We start from the raw sequence: 12,680 nt of genomic DNA, 5'->3' as shown, positions 1-12,680 counted from the left end.
TGATTTCTCACATAATTGTCAAATTATATATTCTCTTTATCAAAAAGTTGTTTATAACTAATTAATACTTATGTGTTGTGAATTGTTTCCTTTTAACTCGTGGCGGTCCCTGGTGAAACGGAGTACAGTACAATAAACAAGAGAGACAAAGAGCATGAAAAGAAAAGAGACAATGTAATTATACATACATATGGACATTGTAAATTCTAGCTAGTGCCATAAAAGCTAGCTAGCCATATATTCTTACATTCAATCTCCTCAACCAAACAGAATGAACAATCATGTGAAAAACATCGTATCTCTTGGGAGCATCATTCACAACAAAATGCCGTCTAGCTTGCCTAACGTTTTCCCGCATCGCTGCATACCTGTCTTGGGATACTCCCAACAAGATGTTCTTCAACTCCGGCAGCTCCTCAACGGAAACCGAGATCGAGAATTTGTCCCAATCGAGGACGTCGCTGAACGGCAAGATGTAATGCTGCGAGATCAAAACGGGAACGCACTCGGCGTAGATCGCCTCCACGATTCTCGGACTGGCAACCTCAAATCCGCTGGGACACAGGCAAAACTTGCTCTTCCCCACCATCTCCTCGTACGATGTTCCCTCCGGCACCTTCTCGTACACTTTAATGTCTTCGTCTTTTCCTCTCCAGTGTCGAAAGAGAGCAGGCCTTATGCGCCCGTGCAGCCCACCTGCGAAGAATGCTAAGATTGTTCGTTCTGAGTAAGGTAGTCCTCCAATTGCTCCGATAATACCTGTCACAATTATATCACTCAAAACCAAGTAATATGCCTAAGAGCATCCATAATAATTTTTATTTTTTTGAGTAGTTTTTGAGAAATTTTTGTAAGTGTGATTCGAAAAGAGAAAAAAGAAAATTAAAAATAAAACAAAGCTAATTTCAACAATATATATATATATATATATATATATATATATATATATATATAAACAGTGACGCAGTGCACGCGCCTACTAGGCAGGGTTGTGACAGCCACGCGTAGGCTGCCTGAATGATACATTTCTGCAAAAAACCACCTCCTTGCAAGAGGAACTTCTTCCCTCTCTCTCCTCTGATCCATTGCATGTTGGCTATTTTACTCTCAAAAAACGTAAAAGATTTACTGATGTAGTTGCTCGTCTAAATCATAGTGTCTAGAAAAAAGTGACAACCCTCACAAGATAGTTATGGCAGATGGTGAAATGATGCGTAGTCATGGTAAAATAATATTATATGATATAACAAATTAAACGTCCACAATATAATAATTAATCTTTCAATAATACCTCCATTCTTCAGATTGATCTCCGGAATGGGAACATCTTTCTTGGGATTGAAAAACTCCGATGTATTCGCATTGCACAAGGCACGAATTGCAGAGAAGTACAAGCCATGCACATACCAAGTTGAACGTGGACCCTACAACGTATCAGAAAAATCATCATATAGCATCCTCATTATGCATAGTTTTTGAAGATTTTTTGAATGTCACTAGGAGAGAGAAGAGAATGAAGGAAAAAAAAAAAAAAAAAAAAAAAAAAAAAACAGCAAAGGAAAAAGCGTGCCCGCCCCCGGCTGGGCGCTTCTAGTGGGCATGAGCATTTTTGTTTTTGTTTTTCTATTTTTTTTTAATTTTTTGGTGGGACCCACTATTACTGCGCTTTTAGTACGCAAAAAAAAGACCCTGAGACCTTCTCCTGTATGATATATATAAGAATAGTTGTTTATTCCATACATACTCCAGGATAGTAACTGCAGGATTCCCTCTTCATCCAAATAAAATCCATATATAATGTAGCAAGAAAATAAGGTTATACATCACCATCTAAGATAGCTTAGCTTAGGTAGTTACCCAGTCATGGCAAGAAAGCATGAAGTGATCAGCAGCAAGGCTTCTATTCCAAAAAGCATATTTAGTGGAGATGATACGAACATAATCACCAATCACTCGCTCCAATACAGCTTTGTCTCGAACAATTGGATCGAAAAGCTGTTCGATAATCATGACGACGCTGAAAGGGAGGAAGAATGCATGAGCTTCGTCAGGGTTGTGAGTTCGGAATCGAGTACTTTTGCGTTCTATTTGATTGAGGAAGACCCCTTCCAGGGAGTATATGTCCTTGCAAGGGCCTAAGTGAAACAATGGAGGCTCACCCTCCTCATAAACATATATCTTGAATATACTTTCCATTAGTGAATAACTCCTGCATTATATTGTATAGGTAAATAAAAGTGATCATATAATATTTTGTATACTATGTACACCATATTATATCAAGGACCGAACCTTGTGGTTCAATGGTACCAAGCTGAACTCTCATATGATATGTAAAAGCACTCTTACTATGGATGCATTTTTAAAGTTGCAAATTTTGAGTGCTATTTTCTATGTCATTCGAGGCACTTTATAGTTTAGGTCGATACAAATGAACACTTTTACAATAAAATATGTTTTTACGTGAGCTGACCCTTATATATAAATATAGACACATATTTTGAGAGTTAAAACATGTTATTCATGAACATACTATATTTAGTTCAACCCAAATAACATATATAATTATAGTGGGTATAAAAGGTATTGTCGTATTGGTGTAGGTTAATATTTTAAATTTGTAATGAAACTATACACTTAATGCATTAAATTAAATAATACTACTTTTATAATAATTCATATAATTTTGAATCACAAACTTAAGGCTCTCATGGATCTTACCCTAAAGACTCGGTGAATAAAGTAAATTGAAAGATGTGCAGTGCATCAACTTATCTATAGACCCCAATTAAATACTTGTACACTGATACCCACAAAACGTTATATAAATATATCCTATAATTCATATGATTATATGTGTGCATGTGATATGTACCTTTGGAAAGCATATGCATTCCTATATATGTCCCCACCAAGAACAAAATTATCATCCTCGTCTTGTACAACGTCCGATCCATTGTTGCCATTAACAATAGCATCTTTTATGAGAGCTCTAGCTCTAGAGAGTTCAGTTTCAATCCTCTCCAATTTCTTATCCTTCTCTTTGCCTCTTCTCAACTCACTTTCCACCTTCAATTCTTCTACCATTTTCGCCACTGCATTTTGCATTTTCGCCACGGCACTGCCCTTTTGCATTCTCACATTCTGCACTAAACAACGTAACCAAAAACTAATTAAAATTAAAAGAAGTAAAACTAAACCCCACAATATAATCGATTATTAGATTAGGGGTGCAAAAAAGTCAAACCAGACAGCTTCGAATTTGAGTTCGAAATAATTATAATGGATCAAGTTTAAAAATTTAGGTTTTTTTTTTTTTTTTTTTTTTTTTTTTTTTTAAGGTTACGTTGGAGTTTGACTGCTGGATAACTTTTATAAGGCTCGAACTCGGTTTGATTAGCTCAAACTGAACTCGTCCATTATGCTTTGCCTCAAATTCGGCTAGCTAATTTTTATAAGCCTCAAGTTTCGTTTAATGGCCTCAAATTGTGCTTGAATTTTTGTCAATTACATTTTTACTATAAGAAAAAATCAAAATACTAACAAATTTTTAAATCAACTTAAATATTTAGCTTTTACCAACAAATTATTTTTATTAGTAAATTTGTTACTCCGTATTTCTTATAGTGTTTGGCTCAAATTCAACTCACTAATATAACTAACCAGGTTGAAGTTATTTTTAATTCAATTTTTCATAATATTAAGTTTAGTATTAGTATATGAAATTTATATATTTAGAAATTACATTAAAAATACTATTAAACAAAAAAAAAATAAAAATTACCAAATAAAAATAAGCGACTAATGAATAATAAGCCTGACATATAAAATGGGACAGAGGAGGAAATATATATATTATAATGAGTTAATACCCAAAATCGTCCTCGACTATAGTGGTTTTTCTCAATTTCGTCCTAAACGACTTTGGTGACCTAATATCGTCCCAGACTTTTGTGTTTTGCTCAATTTAGTCCCAGACTTTTGTGATTTTGCTCAATTTAGTCCCTCATTTGTTATTCTGTCCATTTGGTGTTAAATAAATAGACAATTCCGTAATTTTAATGTTGGCATCTCTTTACTCATAGACATGTGAACTGCAAAATCTTTTTTTTTTTACGAATTACTCCTAAAACTGCGAATATAAAATTTGATTTGCAGGTCCGGGAGTAATTCGTACAAGAAAGATGAATTTCGCACTTCACAAGTTGAAAGTAAAGAGAGATCAATATTGACATTACTGAATTGTCCCTTTATTTAACACCAATTTGACGGAATAACAAATGGAGGACTAAATTGAGCGAAACACAAAAGTCTGGGACGATATTAGGTTACCAAAGTCGTTTAGGACGAAATTGAGAAAAACCACTATAGTCGAGGACGATTTTGGGTATTAACTAATATTATAATGTATTGATTAGCACTGATGTCTCTTGATTATAATACTTTTTTTTTTTTGAAATACTCTTGATTATAATACAAAAGTGAATGATTTTTTTTTTTTTTTGACTAGTATTAAATACAATTCCAATTTTTTAAAAAATTGTATCTAAAGTAAGAGTTGAAAATCGACACCCCCACACACGATGACACGAAGGAAAAAAAAAAAAAAAAAAAAAAAAAACTTGTAATTACATAACGTACATTGAAAGTGGGATAAAAAGCAGTGTTGGGGTGTGGCCGAGGTTGAGTACGGATGAGAGCGAAGGGAGAGACGACGGTGGAGAACGACGGCGTCCACGACGGCCACCACGAGGAGGACGGAAGATGAAACAAACCACCGCCATCATCAATGTTCTGCTGCGCAATCAGGGCAAAAAGGAGTAGCAGAGACGAGGAAGCGAAAATGGTAACGTACAGATTATTTATTCTGCTACAAAACTGCCTCATCTCTCTTTTTCTCTTTCTCGGATCTGTGTCTGAGTTTCTCCTCGTTTTCTGTCGGGTGGGAATGAAATGGCGACGCCACAGCGTGGCTCCAAGTGTCGGTGGGTTGGATTGAAGAGTTTAAGGTTGTCGTTCGATGCCCCCATTATCTAGGAAAAGGTCAAAGGCTTATGTGTATATATGCATGCATTCAAACGAAACAAAGACCAAAAACAATATGTTGACACATGCGATATGATATTTTTTTTAAATAACTTTGTCGTATTTAAAGGTGTTGGGGACATTTAAAGAGTAGGCTTTGTCCCACATCGCTTATCTACGTTTCTGTCTCCCACTATTTAAATTACCACTTATTTTAAAAGGCTTGAAGTATTATAAAGAGGGAACAAGGGGAGATCCCGCGCGGTATGGTGGGGTCAAAGTTTTGGTAGTTGGTCCGCACTTCTTTTAACTCCTAATTTTAAGGAAGTTTGACCACCTTGTCCGCACACTATGTACAGAAACGTGAGGTGTGTGTGGATGATTAGTGGAGATCCTTCTCTTGCTCTCCCTCTTTGTAGGACTCATTTGGCTTGTAATGGAGGAGTGGTTTGCATACAACTAGTATATAAACCCACTGCTTCATAACATCAAGGGCACTGAAAGAAGAGATTACCTGAGAATTCTTAAAATACATGTTCTTGTGATTCTGTGTTTTCCTGTCGAAAGCAGCGATACCCTGGTCGCAAATGCTTTTAAGGAAGTGTATATCATACACGACACAGATATAATCATAGCAAAATTCTATACAACCTGTTCGAATTTCTTTCTGGTTTGTTCGCACAGCAGCATCGTCGCACATCCGTTCTTTGAAGCAGCGATTCCATTACAAACCAAAGCTGCCTAACATTTTATTATTGTTGGTTTGTGAAACCAAAGCTGCCTAACTTTTTATTATTGTTGGTTTGTGAAACCAAAGCTGCCTAACATTTATTATTGTTGCTTTGTGAAACCAAAGCTGCCTAACATTTATTATTGTTGCTTTGTGAAACCAAAGCTGCCTAACATTATTGTTATTGTTGATTTTCGAACCTGCTGCGATTATTATTATTATTGCTGTTGTTCAAACTGAAGCTGCTGCGCATCTTGTTACAATTCCTCAACAGTTAAAAGCATTTGATCAGCTATGTCGCAGTCGACGAACAACAACTCTGATGTTGCTCCCATTGAACCTCTCACGGGGGGTTTAAACTACAAGAGATGGGCTGGTAAGGTCTTGATGCTTCTGGAGTCCAAAGATGTGGACTATGTCATTTTTGAAGATCCTGAGAAGCCTGCTGAGGTTGTGGTGCAGTCCACTGAGAAAACTGCTACAACCACGGAAACGCAAGCCACTTCAGCAGACTCAACTGCTGCAAAGTCGACTCCAGAGCAGTCGTCCACGACTCTCCAAGCATCTCGTACAAAATACGAGAAAGACAACAAAACTGCATGCGCGTTAATTCTCCAACGGGTGAGTAATCCACTTTTTGATATGTTTTCAGTGCATAAGTCTGCAAAAATGATCTGGGGGATGATGAAAGAAAAATATGGCGTTGATGACGTTGGAAGACGAAAATATGCTGTGAATCGCTGGCTACACTTCAAAATGACGGATGCCAAGCCGATTACAGAACAGGTACACGACTTTGAAAACTTGGTGGCTGATATGACATCTGAAGGGGCTGTGGTTAATGATGCCTTTTTGACCGACGCTTTGGTTGATAAACTACCTGACTCGTGGCTGGACTTCAAGAACAAGTCGAAACATGAACTCAAGAATCACACCCTGCAACAACTAATCCACACAATCAATATAGAGGAAGAAAATCGCCTGGTTCAAAAATCTGGTAATTTTTCTGACAATATTAATGCTAATGTAGTTGAAATGGGTGGGAGTTCTAACAGGTCAAAGCCTGGGGAAGGTGCCAGAAACCAAAAGAAAGGCTCAAAACCAAACAATAATAACCGTGTCAAAAACGGTAAAATTCAGAAAAAAGGGAAAAACAACCCAGAATGTTACGTTTGTGGAAAACGTGGGCACAAAGCCAAATACTGCTATCACAGGAAAGGCTCAACAAACCAAACTGGTCAAAAGCCAAGCAATGAAGGACAACAACACCAAGCTAACATGGTGGAAAATCCAGAAGGTACCGAAATGGTAGCAGCTGTAATAACTGAAGCAAACATGGTAGGAGATCCAGATGAGTGGGTTGTGGACACGGGAGCATCCCGTCATTTCTGCAACAACAAGGACCTGTTCAAGGTGCTCGAGCTCAACACCGGGGATGAACAAGTTTTTATGGGAAACTCCAGTATCGCTAAGGTAAGTGGTAGAGGGAAAATTGAGTTAATGCTTTATTCTGGAAAGCTTCTGTTATTGCAAAATGTGCTATATGTCCCTTCCCTGCGTAGAAACCTTATTTCCGGAGGCCTATTGAATAAGGCTGGAATAAAAATGGTGTTCGAGTCTGACCGTTTGGTTCTGACTCACTGTGGGAAATACCTGGGAAAGGGATATTTTCGTGCTGGCCTTTTTGTGTTAGATGCCTCTGTAGCTAGAAATCAAGTTGCTAGAGTAGGCTCTACTAAATGTGATCTCATTTCAAACAATGTTGCCAACAATAAAGCTTCCTCTTCTGCTTATATAGTTGTTTCTTTAAATCTTTGGCATGATAGATTAGGACACGTTGGCACCAAATGTTTAAACAGGCTAAAGAGCATGAATTTGTTGCCAAAATTGTCAAGTGAAGCATGCACACAATGTGAAATTTGTGTTGAATCAAAATTTGCTAGAAATTCATTCTCAACAGTATGTAATAGAAAAACATCAATTTTAGAACTGATTCACTCGGATTTAGCCGATTTCAAAACCACTGAAAGTAAAGGTGGAAAACGTTACTACATTACGTTTATTGATGATTTTTCGCGTTTCACAAAACTTTATCTATTGAGATCAAAAGACGAAGCTGAACAGAAATTTGTGGTTTTTAAAAATGAAGTAGAAAACCAATTAGACAAAAAGATAAAAAGGCTTCGTTCTGATAGAGGGGGAGAATATGAATCAAATTCTCTTAAAACTCTATGTGAAAGTTCTGGCATTATACATGAAGTTACTGCACCGTACACTCCCCAACAAAATGGCATTGCTGAGAGAAAAAACCGAACTCTCAAAGAGATGATTAATGCAATGCTAATCAGTTCAGGTGCTCCGGACTCTTTGTGGGGGGAAGCTGCTATAACAGCAAACCACATTCTAAATAGAGTACCGCACAAAGGGTTTGATAAAACACCCTATGAACTTTGGAAGGGGCATGCCCCAAACCTTAGTTACCTAAGAGTATGGGGCTGCTTAGCAAAAGTAGGTCTACCGTCCTTCAAAAGGCCCAACTTGGGACCTAAAACGACGGATGCCATCTTTGTTGGGTATGCTGAGAACAGTGCTGCATATAGATTCATGTACTTAGAAAATCGTACAATGTGTGAAGCTAGAGATGGTATTTTCTTTGAAACTGTTTTTCTTATGAAATCACCTTATCCCGCATCTGGTGTTAGCCTTCAACAGAATTCTACGGACTCTTTTCCGAGTTTCTCAAACCCTACTGAGGAACCAAGAAGGAGTAAAAGAGCTAGAATAGAGAAAAATTTTGGTTCTGAGTTCATAACATACTTAACAGAATTGAAAGACATAAATGAGATTTGTGACCAGTTCATATGTCAATTGGTCCTAGAGGAAGAACCAAAAACCTTTCAAGAAGCTATGCGCTCAGTAGATTCCACATTATGGAAAGAGGCTGTCAAAAATGAATTAGACTCCATACAGTCTAATCACACTTGGGAGTTAGTGAATCTACCAAGAGGTTGCAAATCTATCGGTTGCAAATGGATCTTTAAAAGGAAATTGAGACCAGATGGCTCAATTGAAAGGTTTAAAGCCAGACTAGTGGCAAAAGGCTACACACAGAAATTCGGTGAGGACTATTTCTTTACTTACTCACCGGTAACTAAAATAGCAACTATTCGTGTTCTATTTGCTTTAGCATCTCTACACAGGTTGTTGGTTCACCAGATGGATGTAAAAACTGCGTTTCTCAATGGTGAACTCGAAGAAGAAATTTATATGGAACAACCTCGCGGATGCGTAGATCCTGGTCAAGAAGGGAAAGTATGCAGACTCAAGAGATCTCTGTATGGCTTGAAACAAGCCCCCAAGCAGTGGTATGAAAAATTTCATAAAACTTTAGTAGACCTGGGTTATACTACTAACCGGTCAGATGCCTGCTTATATACTAAAGAGAGCAAGTCTAGCATTGTGATCATATGTCTCTATGTAGATGACATGTTAATCTTTAGTCCTAATATTGAGACTATAAAAGACACGAAAAGGAATCTATGTGAAAAGTTTGACATGAAAGATCTAGGGGAGGCAGATGTGATACTTGGGATAAAAGTCACAAAAACCAAGGAGGGTTACCTCTTATCTCAAGGTCATTATACGGAGAAACTTCTAAAGAAGTTTGGGAGTTATGATGTAACTCCAGCCAAAACCCCCTATGATCCCAGTGTAAAATTGTCAAAAAACATAGAGAATAGTGTGTCGCAAGAAGAGTATGCAAAAATAATCGGTAGTCTGATGTTCCTCATGAACTACACTAGACCCGACATTGCATACACAGTAAATAAACTCAGTCGCTATACCCACAACCCGAGTGACTTACATTGGGATGCACTAAAACGGGTACTAAGATACCTAGGAGGCACAGTAGATTGGGGTCTAGACTATAAAAGGTCTCCAGCTGTGTTAGAAGGGTATTGCGATGCGAACTGGGTAAATGGTGGCGATGATGCAAGCTCAACAAGTGGATATGTATTCACTATGTGTGGAGCCGCTGTCTCATGGAAGTCATCAAAACAATCGTGCATTGCCAGATCAACGATGGAAGCTGAATTTATAGCTTTAGATCTAGCAAGCCAGGAAGCAGAGTGGCTGAGAAACCTACTGGCAGACGTGCCATTGTGGGGGTGTCCGGCACCTGCAGTTCCAATACACTGTGACTCACAAACTGCCATTTGTGTTGCGCAAAACAGTGTCTATAATGGCAAAAGAAGACACATACGAGTCAGACATGAGTCTGTGAGGCAGTTAATGTTGAATGGGGTAATCACAATGGAATTTGTGAGATCTGAAAAGAATATAGCAGACCCCTTCACGAAAGGTCTAAATCGTAAGACCGTCCTTGATACGTCAAGGGAAATGGGTTTGAAACCCAATGTGGTAAGAAATTCGTGATGCACCACATATGATGGGCATATGAGATCACGGAAAGACTTACAAAACTGGAAAAAAAAAAAAAAAACCAGTGACAAATCTGTAGCCTGTTACAGGTAGTCTATGCAGAGATAGACTTGACAGATTAAAATGTCTATATGTAGAAATAGACGAGACAGGGACTGGTACAAAGTTAATGAGTGCAACTAAGTTCAAAACTCGACTGACCGATGAGTTCAAGATCTTATTCACTCTCGGGAAAAGAGTTACTTGGCTCCACTACATGTCAGTTCAAGTCTTATACACTGATATGGAAATTAACTCGGATGTACACTCAGGTTGGTACGGTATTGAATTACCACTTTAAATGTGTGGGGGATTGTTGGGGACATTTAAAGAGTAGGCTTTGTCCCACATCGCTTATCTACCTTTCTGTCTCCCACTATTTAAATTACCACTTATTTTAAAAGGCTTGAAGTATTATAAAGAGGGAACAAGGGGAGATCCCGCGCGGTATGGTGGGGTCAAAGTTTTGGTCCGCACTTCTTTTAACTCCTAATTTTAAGGAAGTTTGACCACCTTGTCCGCACACTATGTACAGAAACGTGAGGTGTGTGTGGATGATTAGTGGAGATCCTTCTCTTGCTCTCCCTCTTTGTAGGACTCATTTGGCTTGTAATGGAGGAGTGGTTTGCATACAACTAGTATATAAACCCACTGCTTCATAACATCAAGGGCACTGAAAGAAGAGATTACCTGAGAATTCTTAAAATACATGTTCTTGTGATTCTGTGTTTTCCTGTCGAAAGCAGCGATACCCTGGTCGCAAATGCTTTTAAGGAAGTGTATATCATACACGACACAGATATAATCCTAGCAAAATTCTATACAACCTGTTCGAATTTCTTTCTGGTTTGTTCGCACAGCAGCATCGTCGCACGTCCGTTCTTTGAAGCAGCGATTCCATTACAAACCAAAGCTGCCTAACATTTTATTATTGTTGGTTTGTGAAACCAAAGCTGCCTAACTTTTTATTATTGTTGCTTTGTGAAACCAAAGCTGCCTAACATTTATTATTGTTGCTTTGTGAAACCAAAGCTGCCTAACATTATTGTTATTGTTGATTTTCGAACCTGCTGCGATTATTATTATTATTGCTGTTGTTCCAACTGAAGCTGCTGCGCATCTTGTTACAATTCCTCAACAAAAGGTGTTATTATACATACATTCATATCAAAATTAAAGGTGTTATTATACCTAATAAATTATGAAATTTTCATATTATTTATTTTTTTCTTTTAATATTTAGGTGACCTCAGTTTCGCCGGAATAATCATAAGTCCACTTAAACCCGCCTTGCCTTGCGCACATGGAATCCAATCCACAACTTCTATCATCCGAGACCTCTTTCCCATTCATGTTTCAAGTGAGAGTACTCGAAATCATACATTGCAAACCAGCTTGGATGACATGAGTGGCTGTGCACTCTTATCCCTTTAAGAGATGTCGGGAGTTTGAACTTCCTCTTATATGAGAAACCAATCTGGGATTAAAAGTGCCTCATACAATTAAGGTATGCTCAAAACACCTTATGACCCTGACAAAAAAAAAAAAAAATCAATTACAGCCTTCAATTGTGACATCAAGTCACGACAAAACACTTACTAAGGCCCGAGGGCTATTTAAATATTATTATTGTGGGTTTTTAAAAAAATGAAAATTGAAAGTATTGCATGTGATAATATAAATTGGATTAGGAAAAAAAAATATTATGCGACAGAAGTATTTATCTTTTACTTTATTTATTTGACAAACAAGGTTATAATTTATAAAAGATATATAATATATTTTTTGAAATGCTCATGATTCTTTACACGGTAATATCTTTAAGCTTCCACCATCGATTCGAACCTATAATCATCCATTTAGAATGATAACCATCACACTACATGGTAGTTGACAGATAACTACCACAATAATATATAATATATAATTTACCGTTATATTTTTATTTTTTTTAAATATTGATGATTTTTTTTTTTACAAAGTAGTGTATTTTCTATACATATTATATCACATCACAACTGATTTTTTTTTTTTTTTTTTAGAATATGTTTAAATTCTAAAAGAGTAAAAGACATTTTTGGTCCTAGACTTATAGTGGCTTGGACAATTTTAGTCCTTTATAAAAAAATTTACCATTTTATGGACAGAGTTATTGTGGCGAGGACATTTTTGGTCCTCCGTCTATATTTTTGTTAGATAACCGTCTGAGAGAGGGGTAATTACATCAATTTAGGTTATCTCCTTCTATCTATTATATCTATGTGTGTTTTGTTTTCTTCTCGGTCATAATTCGAAGGAGTCGGAGAGTCCAAGTTGCAGTAAAGGCATGGTAGTGGGCAGAGCATTTCGTAGTGCAAAACTACAAATACATGAGGGTCAGAGTAAAGGCATGGTTGTGGGACCAAAATCGTCCATCTCACAATAAAGAGATAGCTTAAATTGA

The 12,680-nt window shown here is 37.3% G+C and overlaps 1 protein-coding gene across 3 annotated transcripts; it reads right to left on the bottom strand.

The window, feature by feature from the left end:
* Positions 1-157: 157 nt before the first annotated feature.
* LOC109192351 (probable glycosyltransferase At3g07620) lies at positions 158-5,044 on the bottom strand. Of its 3 annotated transcripts, none has more exons than XM_019342942.1 (5): positions 4,642-5,044; positions 2,876-3,144; positions 1,858-2,209; positions 1,292-1,424; positions 158-759 (listed from the first exon to the last, which is right to left on the bottom strand). In XM_019342942.1, the coding sequence occupies exons 1-5, from the start codon at positions 4,885-4,887 to the stop codon at positions 230-232; spliced, it is 1,530 nt and encodes a 509-aa protein (XP_019198487.1). In that variant the 5' UTR covers positions 4,888-5,044; the 3' UTR covers positions 158-229. The 3 variants fall into 3 exon arrangements, with proteins under 3 accessions (XP_019198487.1, XP_019198488.1, XP_019198489.1); XM_019342943.1 differs by having other exon boundaries at positions 1,858-2,017; XM_019342944.1 differs by having other exon boundaries at positions 2,876-3,149; positions 4,642-4,711.
* Between the last annotated feature and the right edge of the window lie 7,636 nt (positions 5,045-12,680).

The sequence above is a fragment of the Ipomoea nil genome, unplaced genomic scaffold (genome assembly GCF_001879475.1).
Source record: "Ipomoea nil cultivar Tokyo-kokei standard unplaced genomic scaffold, Asagao_1.1 scaffold1770, whole genome shotgun sequence".
In the NCBI taxonomy this organism is placed as follows: domain Eukaryota; kingdom Viridiplantae; phylum Streptophyta; class Magnoliopsida; order Solanales; family Convolvulaceae; genus Ipomoea; species Ipomoea nil.
This window is presented reverse-complemented; position numbering and strand designations above follow the sequence as displayed.

What these genes read in the sequence shown, in the direction of transcription:
- LOC109192351 (XM_019342942.1), bottom strand. Translation starts at nt 4,887, where the DNA reads ATGAGGCAGTTTTGTAGCAGAATAAATAATCTGTACGTTACCATTTTC. An exon ending in CTTTTTATCCCACTTTCAAT is followed by an intron (nt 3,145 to 4,641) that starts GTACGTTATGTA and finishes TGTTTAGTGCAG; the next exon opens with AATGTGAGAATGCAAAAGGG. An exon ending in AATGCATATGCTTTCCAAAG is followed by an intron (nt 2,210 to 2,875) that starts GTACATATCACA and finishes AATATAATGCAG; the next exon opens with GAGTTATTCACTAATGGAAA.